Raw genomic sequence first — 15,381 nt, 5'->3', positions numbered from 1 at the left:
TTTATTAGCAGGAGATTTTCGTCAAACATTGCCAGTGATTCCACGATCAACGCCAGCTGATGAACTCAATGCATGTCTAAAGTCCTCCAATTTGTGGAAACATGTCAAAGTACTTCATTTAAGCAAGAATATGCGTGTCGAGTTGCAAAATGACCAATCTGGAAACATATTCTCTAAACAACTCATTGACATTGGTAATGGCAAATTTCCTATAGACATGTTGACTGGCTGCATTAACTTTCCTCAAAGTTTTTGTCAGTTAACTCGATCAAAAGATGAACTTATTCAGAAGGTGTTTCCAGATGTTTCTCAAAATTACAGAAACCATGATTGGTTGAGCGAACGAGCTATACTGGCTGCAAAAAACATAGATGTAAATGAATTAAATTTCAAAATTCAAGAACAAATTACAGGCGAATTGAGGATATATAAATCAGTTGATTCGGCTACTAATCAAGATGATGTAGTCAACTATCCACCGGAATTTTTAAACTCGCTGGATTTGCCAGGATTGCCACCTCACAATCTTCAATTAAAGGTTGGATCGGTGGTTATAATGTTGCGAAATATCAACCAACCGCGTCTTTGCAACAGTACACGGTTAGCGATAAAAAAATTACTAAACAATGTGATAGAAGCAACTATACTCAAAGGAAAGTATAAAGGAGAAGATGTTCTCATACCGCGCATCCCAATGATTCCGACTGATGTGCCATTTGAGTTTAAACGACTACAGTTTCCAGTGCGGCTTGCTTTTGCTATGACTATAAACAAGTCCCAGGGGCAATCATTAAGTGTTTGTGGTATTAATCTAGAAAACCCATGTTTCTCACATGGTCAATTGTATGTTGCCTGTTCCCGTGTTGGAAAACCATCAGATTTGTTTATCTATGCGCCAGGTAATCAAACAAAAAACATCGTATACCACAAAGCACTACAATGATAATAATAATAATTATGATTCACATGATTAACAATAAAGCGATTACTTACTTTTAAATCCTTATATATGTTTTAATTAATTATTTTTTATTCACAACGCCCTATCACCAGGGTGACGGTTCTGTTCAGGAGAATTTTTTAAAATACGTAGGCACAAAAACTGCCACATTACAAATCTTTTTGACAGGACGAAGTCTGTCGGGTCAGCTAGTACTAAAATAACAACAAGTAAATAACAAAACAATTTAATCAAATTTAATAATAAGTAAATAAAAAAATAAAAATAAAAACAATTTGGAAAAAATAATCTATCTATACTATTATAAATGTGAAAGTGTGTTGCTTGGTTTGTCTGTCTGTCTGATAACTTTTTAAAGCAACAGTTTAATCGCTTTTGATGAAATTTGGTACACAGTTACCTTACATTCCGGGGATGAACATAGATTACTTTTAATTCCAGAAAATCAAAGGGTTTCCACGGGATTCTTAAAGGCCCATTTGTTTATCTGATTTATATGTTTGGCACAGAGGTAGCTTGCGTTCCAGAAAATGAGATGGGCAAATTTTTATATCGGGAAATTTAAGAATTCCCATTGGATTAAAAAAAAATATCTATGCAGACGAAGTCGCAGGCATCATCTAGTTACAATTAAAATACAAAACATGCAAAACAGTCAGTCAGTCTCTTATTAAAAGTCACTACTTAAATACAATTACGTGTCCTCTACTGTGAGTGGTTGATGTGTGAAAGGAAAAAAAATGTTTGAATATGCATCAATTGCTTGGTAAAATACTTTGACCTGAGTATATGAAGTGTGTGTAAATGCTGAAGGTATAGATGAGGGCATTTTACAGAAATTTATTATAGCGTATGTATGTTGAATATGTAAATGAAAATATTCGTCAATCATTATGTGTTATCAATATTATTAATGTTTGCAATGCAACAAATTGTGAACTCCTTTGAATCGGAACTGATGAGGATAGAACTGCTGTAAAGGGATCCGAAAGATGATAGAAGGCTGTGTACAGTGTGGATGAGTGATTGTCCAGTGAGAACGCGTGGCCAGTACTTTGCAGGACGCAGCAGACCGGGAAATGAGGAAGATGAGTTAAAGTGACGGGGAACTTACCATTTTTGAATTCAGGATTCGCAAACGCGAATGTGATGTTGTATTCAAGAGCAACTACTTATAGACTTGGAGCCGAGAAGTTTATTCCATGTAACTTCGGGGGCCAATAGACAAAGTTATTTCCCACTTTGAATTCTCTCTAAATGTACCTTTTAGGGAGATAATTTTCAAACGTGTAATTAATTAATATTCATGTCCTTTAATTATAGGCCCTAGTTTAATTTTGCTTTATGCCATCAAAGAAATCGCTAAAGTCTGCGAATTCAACTAAAGTAACTTAAAGTTAGTTTAGGTTACTTTGGTTGAATTGAATGACCTGTATTTCTGCTATGATCTATCTATACATATAATAAAATTGTAGAAAAGTGGTGTCTGTACAATGGAAATATGTATATAAAAAAAAGTAGCAGGGGTTATTATTATATCGATGCCGAACCCGAAATTGTAATTTTTTTTGTCTGTTTGTGCACGCTAATATCAGAAACGGCTTATTCGATTTAGATACGATTTTCACTAATATATTGAAACAGTGGGTTTAAATAAAAAGAGCAAATCAGTATAATCGCACTAATTTATTTTATCACTTCACTCAACACACTAATAATTACTTTCATATATTTGTTACTAATTATACAATTTACACTTATTTACACAAACCGGCAGTATTTCAGCTTATAATGCGTACGATACAATAATCCTAAAAATGAGCTCGCATGGCTTTATATGGCGTTATCCCCACCGAAGGCATTCGGCAGTTGTTGCTGAGTGGCGTTCGGCTGTCAATGGCGCTGGCGTTGGCGTTCAATGGCCGCTAGGCTATGATTGGCCGGCGTTTTGGCTCGGCTTGACTCGGATAGTCTGGTTGGCGTTGGCGCGTTACGATTGGCTGAGGCGGTGTGGCGTTACATTATTGTAGTAAACTTCACTTAACATATAGTGTTTATTTCATGTCAATCGGTTCATAAATAAAAAAGTTATGTCAATTTAAAGAATCATGGCGAACATTTTTAACGTACAGAGCATATGCTGCCCGAAAAGTCACTATTCCACGCGAATGAAGTCGCAGGCACAGCTAGTCATAAATAAACTTCAGTAGATAAATTATTATCTCATAGTTCTAAAAATATCTCACCGCTATTTTCAAAATTTTCCACCGAGTTGACTGTTATCTTTCATACTTTTTTGTTAATTTATCTATCATATGTATTCCGTCGATAGATATCACTTTTACAACCTATTTTTTTTTTCTTTTTTTATAATATAATAGGTATTTTTTTATAATATAATAGGTATACCAGGCTATAACGCTAGCAAAAATGCGTTTTTATAGTGCTACCTTAACACTGAAAATGAAATTTGATATACATAGGATATTGTAAAAAATGTAAAAGTGAGAAAACAACTATACATTCCAATGAACTATTTATACACGGCGAAAATGATAATATAATATATATTTTCTTTGTGATTTGTATGGTGAGTGATATATATCTTAAGGTAAAATATTATAATATCTTGCCCCCGTGTGGTGCGTTTTAAAGGTAAAGAGGTGCATCTTTAAAATTTTCAATTAAGAAAATAGAAGAGCACTGTGTCTTCGTAATTTGTATGGTGAGAGATATATTTTATTTTAAGGTAAAATATTATAATATCTTGCCCGCGTGTGGTGCGTTTTAAAGGTAAAGAGGTGCATCTTTTAAATTTTCAATTAAGAAAATAGAAGAGCACTGTGTCTTCGTGATTTGTATGGTGAGTGATATATTTTATTTTAAGGTAAAATATTATAATATCTTGCTCCTGTGTGATGCGTTTTAAAGGTAAAGAGGTGCATCTTTTAAATTTTCAATTAAGAAAATAGAAGAGCACTGTGTCTTCGTAATTTGTATGGTGAGAGATTTATTTTATCATAAGGTAAAATATTATAATATCTTGCCCGCGTGTGGTGCGTTTTAAAGGTAAAAGAGGTGCATCTTTTAAATTTTCAATTAAGAAAATAGAAGAGCACTGTGTTTTCGTAATTTGTATGGTGAGAGATTTATTTTATCATAAGGTAAAATATTATAATATCTTGCCCGCGTGTGGTGCGTTTTAAAGGTAAAGAGGTGCATCTTTTAAATTTTCAATTAAGAAAATAGAAGAGCACTGTGTCTTCGTAATTTGTATGGTGAGAGATTTATTTTATCATAAGGTAAAATATTATAATATCTTGCCCGCGTGTGGTGCGTTTTAAAGGTAAAGAGGTGCATCTTTTAAATTTTCAATTAAGAAAATAGAAGAGCACTGTGTCTTCGTAATTTGTATGGTGAGAGATTTATTTTATCATAAGGTAAAATATTATAATATCTTGCCCGCGTGTGGTGCGTTTTAAAGGTAAAGAGGTGCATCTTTTAAATTTTCAATTAAGAAAATAGAAGAGCACGGTGTTTTTTTAATTTGTATGGTGAGAGATATATTTTATTTTAAGGTAAAATATTATAATATCTTGCCCGTGTGTGGTGCGCTTTAAAGGTAAAGAGGTGCATCTTTTAAATTTGCACGCCCGCCATCTTGGATTTCAAAATAAATGTCGTTATCAAAATCAGCACCCTGGTAAACTCTGAAAACGACATCCATATCATTTTTTGTAAAACGGGGTAGTTGAGGTTAATAAAGTAGGGTGCGTGGGTGCGCGGACCACTAAAGTGGTCCGCGAGCATGCAGAGTTTGTTCCACCGAGAAGACCTTCGGACCCTGATCATCTTTTGCCACGAAACCACTTGTTCAGGATAGGTGTCGAACAAGCTCGAATAACAACTAATGATGTTTAAAGCATTTTATTACTACTGTACAGAATTGAGAATAGGTAACATGGTGGACACACAGGCCGCGCGTAGCTGTCTATCTGACCGCATTTCGAATGTCGGGGTTCTCATTTGAGCACTTTATACGCGGCACGTCACTCGACACATATATATAGGTACGCACACATCCTAGCGGCGCGAACATCCTCCCGGCCCTTGAAAGATTCTTTCAAGAGCAAGAAGTTGGCAACAGGCAGATCCGATTAAGGGCCCGTCGCACAATGCCCTGAGCGGTGGAGATGTCTGCAACGCGGGGCACGTCATCAGCGCTGGGATGCAGTTGTGTCACTCTGCTAAGGCGCCAGCAGAGTGGTGGCGCGTTCCTTCAGCAAAACTAGGTCGTGTACCTTCAATGTTGTACACCTTGTGCGCCACTTCGTGCGCTTTTGTAGTTCGGCCACATAAACGTTAGCCCATCGTTTCCAAAAGTGCTGGTGCGCCTGCTCCAGCCGTTGAAATCGGTCGAGTCGGTTGGTGTTGATTTCTTGTAGAGGTGGACTCGGCAAGGACATGAGTGGCCTGCCAATCAGAAAGTGCCCGGGTGTGAGACACTGGAGATCATTGGGGGAAGGACTGAGAGGACAGAGGGGCCGGCTGTTGAGGACTGACTCAACCTGTGCAAACAATGAAGATAATTCCTCGAAAGTTAAGTTGGATGTGCACATTACTCTTTTTGGATGAAATTTGGTTGCCTTTGTGCCGGCCTCCCACAAACCACTGAAGTTAAGAGCGTATACGAGGGAGAACTCAAACTCAATATTCTGTTTGGATACAAAGTCTTGTACAGAGTCTTGAAACTCCCCAGATTTTAGACGATCACGCTCGTTATGAAATAAAATCTTAGTTAGATGACTGTCAGCATATAATAAAATTGGACATTTTTTGTCGTAATTAAAATCGAACATAGAAAGACGGCCACCTACGCGGAGTATACCCTTTGCATCAATAACGGTGTCCAATGAAGACAGAAGTGAACTTGCTTTAAACTGCTTATTGCTAGACAAAAGTGTCAATTCGTTTGCAAAAGACTGACCTTGTGAAATCTTCACTGGAGCACACATAGAATTATCAAGTTCGGAAGATTGCAATAGACCAGTCAACCTATTTTTGGACTTTCTTACGTCATTGATACATCGAAGCACCCAGGCATAAATGCGTTGTAAAATAGGAAATCTTGAAATTCTAGTTAAATCAAAGAAAGGTTCCTGGGCCTCCACTGCGAGTGCTTTGATTTCAGGTAGGTTTTTAATTCTATGTTCTTGTGCGGGCCAAGACGCTTCTGGTTCTAAAAGGTAATTTGTTCCATGCCCCCATAACTTACATTGATTCACGCAAGAGGGCTGCACACCACGTATAACTAAATAAGCTGGGTTCTGCGATGTAGGGGCATGGGAATTAAGTTCAGAAATTTCAGTGATAGTCAATTTACTGGTTAGTTTTAGAAGAACTGGATGATGAGGCAGATAAAATGAAGATTCTGATAGGGGTTTGTCGTATACAGATAAATGCTTAAGATCTGCATACTCCCTCATGAATTCTACATATGATTGCTTGAGTATAGGCTGTTTATTGAAGCGCCCTTCAAGGTTAAAAATACTTCTTCCTGCCAATGCATAAGAATTCCCTAAACCATCCTTGTCACAACGAAGCGGGATTTTTACGCAAAAATGGCCATCATCACAGCGGTAAGTGTTTTGGAGAAGATGCTGTTCGCAAAGATGCTTCTCTTCTTTATAGATGGTCTTAGTAGGCACTTTTTCCAGTTCCCAAAATTTTGTAATTTCGTTAGATAAATCTGAGTCGCAACTAACAAAGTTGCAAGAAGTTTCTTGAGCAGCCTTAGATTTATGTGCCTTTATACTAGGGCCAATAGGATCAGCTATCAGCCATCCTAACTTAGAGCTACGCAAAATAGGGTAGGGCTCACCAAGAGAATGCTGTTCAGTGCCAATGATACACCAGAACAGCTCTGCGCCCAGAATAACATCAATGTCAGAGGGAATGTTAAATGTTGGATCCGCCAGCTGAAAATTTGAAATGTTAAATCTTGTAATATCAAAGAAAATCTTAGGCAGCTGACCGGTGAGCTTAGGCAAAACTAGACAAGATATAGTCGTATTGAAAGAGGAAAGTTTTGATTTAATGTGGACTAAACATCGTTCTAATAAAACATTTAGTTTGGTGTCACCGATACCAATGATCTTAGTATCGATCTTTTGAGAAGGTAAGCCAAGACTTTGTTTGACAGCTGTGGTCAAGAATGAGGACTGGCTTCCGCTGTCAAGAAGAGCACGCACTGTGACCTTTTCATTAGTGGTCGGATTAAACAAATCAACTAGTGCGGTGCATAGTAGAACTTCAGTCACCGATGTGGATGACATGGTAACAGTCTCTAGTGCTGGTTCTTCTTCACTTTCGGAGACGTTGACGTGGATCAGTGAATTGTGCCGTTGGTTACAGGTCTTACAGCCACCACCAGACAGGCGGCACTGGTCCACGGTGTGATCCTTGCGGAGGCAATTCCGGCAAAGATTTAGAGAAGATACGAGTGCAGATCTATCTTCTGGAGATTTATTCTTGAAGGTCAAGCACTCGTAAATACGATGTTTACCTTTACAAACTGGACAGACAAAATTAACTTTAGATTTAGAAGGTGAATTGGTAGCTGAGAATGATTTAGTAAACTCCCTTTTACCCTTTGGTGAGGGTTCCGTGGAACTGCGACGATTACTTTTAATTGTCTCAAATACATCTGCTCTATTTTTTAGAAATTGGAAGAAATCATCTAGTGTAGGGATGTCCTTCAATGAACTTCTGCTTTCTTCCCACTTCAAACTTGTGGTGGGGTCTAGCTTTTGGGAAATAAGAAAAATTATAAGCATGTCCCAACTTTCAGTAGGCAACCCTAATGTGTGAAGGGCACGCAAGTTTTTAGTGACATGGTCTATAATAAAACGAAAAGATTTCTCGGTTTCGCGAACCGTATCTACACTGAGCAAAGCCTTTAAGTGATTATTTATCAATTGGCGCTTATTATCATAACGCTCGCAGAGAAGCTGCCATGCCTTACTATAATTTTTATCACTTACTTCCAAATTACTTATCACGCGGGCGGCCTCTCCTTCTAGGTATGAATTCAAATAATAAAACTTGTGTATATCTTTTATTCTAGTATTATCATGGACTAGAGACACAAAGGTGTCCTTAAATTCCAGCCATTTGTAATAAGAACCATCAAAGTTTGAAATTTTAATAGTTGGTAACTTAAAACCCAACAACCCGTCGCATTCGTCGTGATCATGACAAGAATGCGATGAATTATTTTGTTTCTTTGGAGTAGAATTCGTATCAATTAATTGCTGGGCAGTCGCGATGCAATAGCAAAAGTCTTGCTCAATAGTTTCGCGAATATTTAATTCCGCGTCTAGGTTTTCTACATTAAGAACCTCTATTTGCGTTTGTAGCTCATCGAAATCCGTAAACAATGTTTCAAATCGACTTAATTTAATTGATAATTTGCTGACTTCGACTGGCGAAATCGACTTGCAACTAGACAAAACGTCTAAGTTATTTTTAAACTTAGTGAGTCGGCCTTTAAATGAGCTACGTTTCGCTGTTAATTCTCTTAGGTTAGTATCAAGACTCTGTTCGCTTAGCGACATTTTAATTAAGTAGTGTTACTGTGTTATTAATAAAATATAAAAATGGTAGGTACGATACGCTCCTATACTTCGATGCGTTGACTCGAGCCGGCCGGTGAGAGGCAGGCTCGCGGCTACGATCAAGGTCGCACGATGCAAATTCAGCCGCTGCAAGCGCGCTTGTAGATGCACCGTACGCGTAGACGTTGTTCGAAAGGAAGCGCTGAATCGCTGAAATTGATATTACGCAACACTGTAGTCGTAACTCGTAAACAATAAAAATAAGTAGGTAGATAGGATTGAGTTTTAGGTTTTAATTTACTTATAATTGCGTTAATGTTTGCATGTAAATAGAGAATGAGTGAAATGGATCTAAGCCTTGCAAATGAGGCGTAAAACAAAATAAGTAAGTAGTTACTTAGGTATATTTTAACAAGTTTGGCATTTAACTGTTGTTTTAAACCAAATAAAATTTAAAGATAGGTGCTTATTAGGTTCGTAAGCAAAGAAGACCATAAATAAATTATTATTTAGGTATGAAGGCGCTTACGAAAGGCACTAGGTAGGTAATTATAGATGTTCAGTGTTCACAGTTGGAACTTAATTGTTATTATTAGGAAAATAAGTTTCAAAGGCAGCGCTTATTAGCTTCGTAAGCAAAGAAGTCCTAAAATAAATGTTTATTTAGGTATAGGCACTCACGAAAAGCACTAGGTAGGTAATTAGGTACCTATAGATTATTTACATTAGGCAAATAAGTTTTAAAGGCAGTGCTTATTAGCTTCGTAAGCAAAGAAGTCCTAAAATAAATATTTATTTAGGTAAAGGCACTTACGAAAAGCACTAAGTAGGTAATTATAGATTACCTACAGTTTGGATTAACTTAATTGTTATTTTAAGGCAAATAAGTTTTAAAGACAGTGCTTATTAGCTTCGTAAGCAAAGAAGTCCTAAAATAAATGTTTATTTAGGTAAAGGCGCTTACGAAAAGCACTAAGTAGGTAATTAAATACCTATAGATTGTGCACAGCCATAAAATAGATGGGTAATCTTAATGATTTTCTATGCAATTAGACTAGATGTAGGCTTAATATTCACTATTACATTGATTTATGCACATAATAGAAAATATTTTATGCCTTTAGGGTCTAAATTCATTGCCTGCACAGACTGAAGGGGACAAATTAGGGACGAAGAAAAGGAACTGGCTCACTCGATTTAACAGGCCACGTCCATTGCTTGATGATCCTTGCCGGTTCTCGATCTTCCAAACTGCTGTAGACCTCGTCGGCTGAATAGGTGGACACAACACAAGATCCAAGTCTTCGATCGAAGTCGGCTCGAAGATCGTAGTCCCGTTATGAGGCGTGGCGTGGCACTTTAGATACGAGTGGATTTCTTCGCCAAAACTTCGTTGTCCGAAATTGCAGGTCCTGTCACGGTCGCCATTTCTTGTTCAGGATAGGTGTCGAACAAGCTCGAATAACAACTAATGATGTTTAAAGCATTTTATTACTACTGTACAGAATTGAGAATAGGTAACATGGTGGACACACAGGCCGCGCGTAGCTGTCTATCTGACCGCATTTCGAATGTCGGGGTTCTCATTTGAGCACTTTATACGCGGCACGTCACTCGACACATATATATAGGTACGCACACATCCTAGCGGCGCGAACACCACTCTTCCATCTTTTATAGCCTCCGAGATGGACACCGACGAAATTTGTATGGCGGCCATCTTGTTTTTCCAAAATTTTCCACTTTTTCTATTAATTGTTTAGTACTTTCTTCAAAGATTGTGAGTTTCAGCGAAATCGGTTGGAAAACAACGGAGCTGCAAAAATCACGTCGGCCGCCATCTTGTTTTTCCGAAATGTCATAATTTTTCCCCAGAGGGTTTCCGAATCCGAACACAACTCCCCCACATCATTATATCATTTTCCGTCTCCTTCTAGGAGAACAATTATGTCAATGAGTGAGTCAGTCAGTGATAATCGAGCTATATATAGTACTAGTATTTCGCTCGGTGCGCGAGCTGCTAAAGCAACTCGCGTGACGTGGTAAGATTAACTTTATTATATTAAACCAAATTTATTTATTAAGATACACAATTCACTCCGCAATACCCATAAAACGACACCCATATCAGATTTTTCTTAAAAGTGCATGTTCGCCATCTTGGATTTGAAAATGAATGTCGTTATCAAAACCAGCAACCTGGAAAACTCTGAAAACGACATCCATATATTTTTTTGTAAAAACGGGGTAGTTGAGGATAATAGGGTAGGGTGCGTGGGTGCGCGGACCACTAAAGTGGTCCGCGAGCATGCAGAGTTTGTTTCACCGAGTAGACCTTAGGATCCAGATCATCTTTTGCCAAGAAACCACTCTTTCATCTATTATAACCTCCGAGATAGACACCGACGAAATTTGTACGGCGGCCATCTTGTTTTCACAAAATTTTCCACTTTTTCTATTAATTCTTTACTATATTCTTCAAAGATTGCGAGTTTCAACGAAATCGGTCGGAAAACAAAAGAGTTACAAAAATCACGTCGGTCGCCATCTTGTTTTTCTGAAATATCATAATTTTTCCCTACTCGCCTCCCCCACCCAAACACATCTCCCATACATCAATATATCGTTTTTTGTCTCTTTCTAGGAGAATGAGACATTCAATATTCGCCATACAAAATATATGGGAAAATAAATTCCGCCATTTTGAATTTTTTTTCTATTCGTCGAGTAGACCTTTGGATCCTGATCCTCTTTTGCTAGGAAACCGTACCTCCATCTTTTATACCCTCCGAGCTGGACGCCGGCGAAATTTGTATGGCGGCCATCTTTTCTTCGCCATTTTGAATTTTTTTTCAGCTTTTTGGCAATTGGATGATGTCATGAATGACATTTGGTCGAGCACCCCCCACCTATCTTCAATACCTTGAGCGGACCCTTCACCCGTCTCCGACATCCTCGATCATCAGCTATTTCCAAAATTTTCCTCGATTTTTTTTTGTTTTCTATACGAAACCATCAGTGAAAAAAAAAATTTCATACAAAATTTTACAGGAGGAGTTTTTGGGGAAAATCTTGGAAATCTCCCCAAATGTGGCAACACTGTTTACATATTTCGATACTGCTGGTTGAGTCACACAATCGATTGATACATGTCGACTTTCCAAAATGTTGCCAACTGCCTCAAAAACGTGATCAAAATTTCGGAAAATTTGAAGAAAATACAAAATGGCCACCAACTCTTTTTGCAGAAGCAAATTAGATAATTTTGCAACTTTCCTATTAACTACAGGATATACCGTGTAGCGGCTATGAACATCCTCATTGGCGCGTGTGCACGCTGCGCCGTTCGGCGACGGACTGAGCTTCATGCGGCCGTGCATTCCACATACAGAGGCTGCCCGGAGAGATGCGTTCGCCGATGGATGGTCGCTCCACGCCGCACCGCTGCCCGCTGTAGACTGAGTTTCGAAGACACGGTTTCTCGCCTTATATAAACGACACTTATTGCTCGAAGCTGTCTGTTGCGCCTGCGCCGATATTGCGGTTTATGATTTGTCGATTGCGAATAATCTACTCGTGTATGTAGTCAGTTTCGTAAGTCCCAAAATTGTATATAACAAGTTCTCAAATAAATGATTTTCAGGATCCCAAAAGCCAGTTTTATTTGAATCGCCTAACAATAACTATGGACGGCAACAACCGGTCCCGATGACGTTTCAATCTCTCCTCTCGCTCACACCCACGCGAAATGATCGTCCCTGAAAAAAGACAATGTCGAAAATCACTTTTTTTTTGATAAATTCCAGTGTTGCCAGTTTCCGGCAACAAAAATACCCAAATGTCATTTGTACAAGCAAAACACATAGTCGCTCATACTCAGATTTTGCGAAAAGTCCGTATTTTGATTTTTTTACATTTTCGCAAAAATCTTGAAATTTCCCTAAAAATGGGGTAATTTTTTTCCTCCAATCTATACCTTAAGCCTATACGTACAATCGCTTGATAGAAGCCGAATCGCTCCGATGTTGCCAACTTTGAGATATTTAACTTTTAAAATTGCGATTTTTCGTACCTCTAATATAATGGCCGCCACGACAGCCGCCATCTTGAATTTTTAAAAACTGCTCCCGTTCTGTCAAAAAACAGGATAATCGTGGGCGAAACCAAAAAAAAAATAATTATCCTCGATTACCCCGTCTCGGATCTGTGGCGCCGCGGTTCGGGGTCGAAAAATCAAAAATTTTAAAACGCTACGGCTCGGCCGCCATCTTGTTTTTCCAATTTTTTCCACATTTTCTGGTAATCGTTTACTACATTCTTTGATAGTTGCGAGTTTGAACGGAGTCCCTTAGAAAACAAAGGAGCTGCAAATATCACCTCGGGCGCCATCTTGTTTTTCAGAAATGTCATAATTTTTCCCCAGAGGGTTCCCGAATCCGACCACATCTCCCCTCCATCATTATATCATTTTCCATCTCTTTCTAGGAGAACAATTATGTCAATGAGTCAGTCAGTGAGTCAGTGGTAATCGAGCTAACTATATATAGTATAATAATAATAACTAGTGTTTTGTAAGACGTGGTTGGGTTAACTTTATTATACTAAACCAAATTTATTTATTAAGATACACAATTCACCCCAAAAAACCCACAAAACGACACCCATATCAATTTTTTCTTAAAAAGTGCATGTCCGCCATCTTGGATTTGAAAATAAATGTCATTATCAAAATCAGCACCCTGGAAATCCAGAAAACGACATCCATATCATTTTTTGTAGAAACGGGGTGGTTCAGGTTGATAAAGTAGGGTGCGTGGGTGCGCGGACCACTAAAGTGGTCCGCGAGCATGCACAGTTTGTTCCACTGAGTAGATCTTCGGACCCTGATCATCTTTTGCCAAGAAACCACTCTTCCATCTTTTATAGCCTCCGAGATAGACACCGACGAAATGTTTTGTACGACGGCCATCTTGTTTTTCCAAAATTTTCCTCTTTTTCTATTAATCGTTTACTACATTCTTCAAAGATTGCGAGTTTCAACGAAATCGGTTGGAAAATAAAAGAGTTGCAAATATCACGTCGGTCGCCATCTTGTTTTTCTGAAATGTCATAATTTTCCCCTACTCATATCGCGTATCCAAACATATCTCCCATACATCAATGTATCGTTTTCTGTCTCTTTCTAGGAGATTGAGACATTCAATATTCGCCATACAAAATGTATAGAAAAATAAATTCCCCCATTTTGAATTTTTTTTTTTGTTCATCGAGTAGACTTTTGGATCCTGATCCTCTTTTGCCACGAAACCACACTTCCATCTTTTATACCCTCCGAGCTGGACACCGGCGAAATTTGTATGGCGGCCATCTTTTCTTCGCCATTTTGAATTTTTTTTCAGCTTTTTGGCAATTGGATGACGTCATGAATGACATTTGCTCGAGCACCCCCACATATATTCAATACCTTAAGCGGGCCCTCCACCCGTCTCCGAAACCCTCAATCATCAGCTCTCTCCATAATTTTGGCTTACTTACTTTTTGTTTTCTACACGACACCATCACTGAAAAAAAAATTTTTCATACAAAATTTTACAGCAGATTTCTAGTTGAAAATCTCGAAAATCTCCCCAAATGTGGCAACACCGGTTGCATATCTCCATACTGCCAGCCAAGATACACAATCGATTCATACATATTGACTTTCCAAAATGTTGCCAACTGCCTCAAAAACGTGATCAAAATTTCGAAAAATTAAAAAAAATACAAAATGGCCGCCAACTCGTTTCACAGAAAGATTTTACACGGTTTCATAATTTTCCTATTAACTACAGGATATACTGCTTCCGATTACGTTTCAATCTTTGCTCTCGCTTGCACCCACGCGAAAGGGGATACCGTGAAAAAGACCGTGTCGAAAATCACTTTTACTTGGATAAATTCCAGTGTTGCCAGTCTCTGGCGACAAAAATACCCAAATGTCATTTGTACGACCAAAAAACGTAATCACCCATACTCGGATTTTGCTAAAAGTGCGTATTTGGATATTTTACAATTTCCCGAAAATCTTGAAATTTCCCGAAAAATGGGGTAATTTTTTCCCACCGATCTATACCTCGAGTCTATACGTACAACCGCTTCATAGAAGCCGAATCGCTCCGATGTTGCCAACTTTAAGATATTTAACTTTTAAAATTGCGTTTTTTCGTACCTCGAACAAAACGGCCGCCATGACAGCCGCCATCTTGAATTTTTAAAAACCACTCCCGTTCTGTCAAAATTAAGGATAATCGTAGACGAAACCAGAAAAAAATTATTAGTTTCAATTTCCCGTTTCGGATCTGTGGCGCCGCGGTTCGGGGTCGAAAAATCAAAAATTTTAAAACGCTACGGCTCGGCTGCCATCTTGTTTTTCCAATTTTTTCCACATTTGCTATTAATCGTTTACTACTTTCTTCAAAGATTGTGAGTTTCAACGAAATCGGTTGGAAAACAACGGAGCTGCAAAAATTACATCGGCCGCCATCTTGTTTTTCTGAAATGTCATAATTTTTCCCCAGAGGGTTCCCAAAACCAATCACAACTCCCCTACATCATTATATCATTTTCCGTCTCCTTATAGAAGAACAATTATGTCAATGAGTGAGTCAGTGAGTGGTAATCGAGCTATATAATTATAGTACTAGTGTTTCGCTCGGTGCGCGAGCTGCTAAAGCAGCTCGCATGATGTGGTTAGGTTAACTTTATTATATAAAACCAAATTTATTTATTAAGATACACAATTCACCCCGAAAAACCCATAAAATT

The 15,381-nt window shown here is 38.2% G+C and overlaps 1 protein-coding gene and 1 long non-coding RNA gene across 2 annotated transcripts; both read right to left on the bottom strand.

The window, feature by feature from the left end:
- Nucleotides 1-264: 264 nt before the first annotated feature.
- Nucleotides 265-1,142, bottom strand: LOC123879893. The gene is made up of 2 exons (XR_006799086.1): nucleotides 684-1,142; nucleotides 265-356 (listed from the first exon to the last, which is right to left on the bottom strand). It is a non-coding gene; the product is annotated as an uncharacterized LOC123879893 (long non-coding RNA).
- A 4,037-nt stretch (nucleotides 1,143-5,179) lies between these two features.
- Nucleotides 5,180-12,966, bottom strand: LOC123879785. The gene is made up of 3 exons (XM_045927681.1): nucleotides 12,955-12,966; nucleotides 11,874-12,104; nucleotides 5,180-7,767 (listed from the first exon to the last, which is right to left on the bottom strand). Exons 1-3 carry the CDS (start codon nucleotides 12,964-12,966, stop codon nucleotides 5,209-5,211), a joined length of 2,802 nt encoding a protein of 933 aa, XP_045783637.1. The 3' UTR covers nucleotides 5,180-5,208.
- Nucleotides 12,967-15,381: the final 2,415 nt, after the last annotated feature.

The sequence above is a fragment of the Maniola jurtina genome, chromosome W (assembly GCF_905333055.1).
Source record: "Maniola jurtina chromosome W, ilManJurt1.1, whole genome shotgun sequence".
Lineage (NCBI taxonomy): Eukaryota > Metazoa > Arthropoda > Insecta > Lepidoptera > Nymphalidae > Maniola > Maniola jurtina.
The sequence above is the reverse complement of the archived record's forward strand: the minus strand, read 5'-3'. Positions and strand labels throughout refer to the sequence as shown.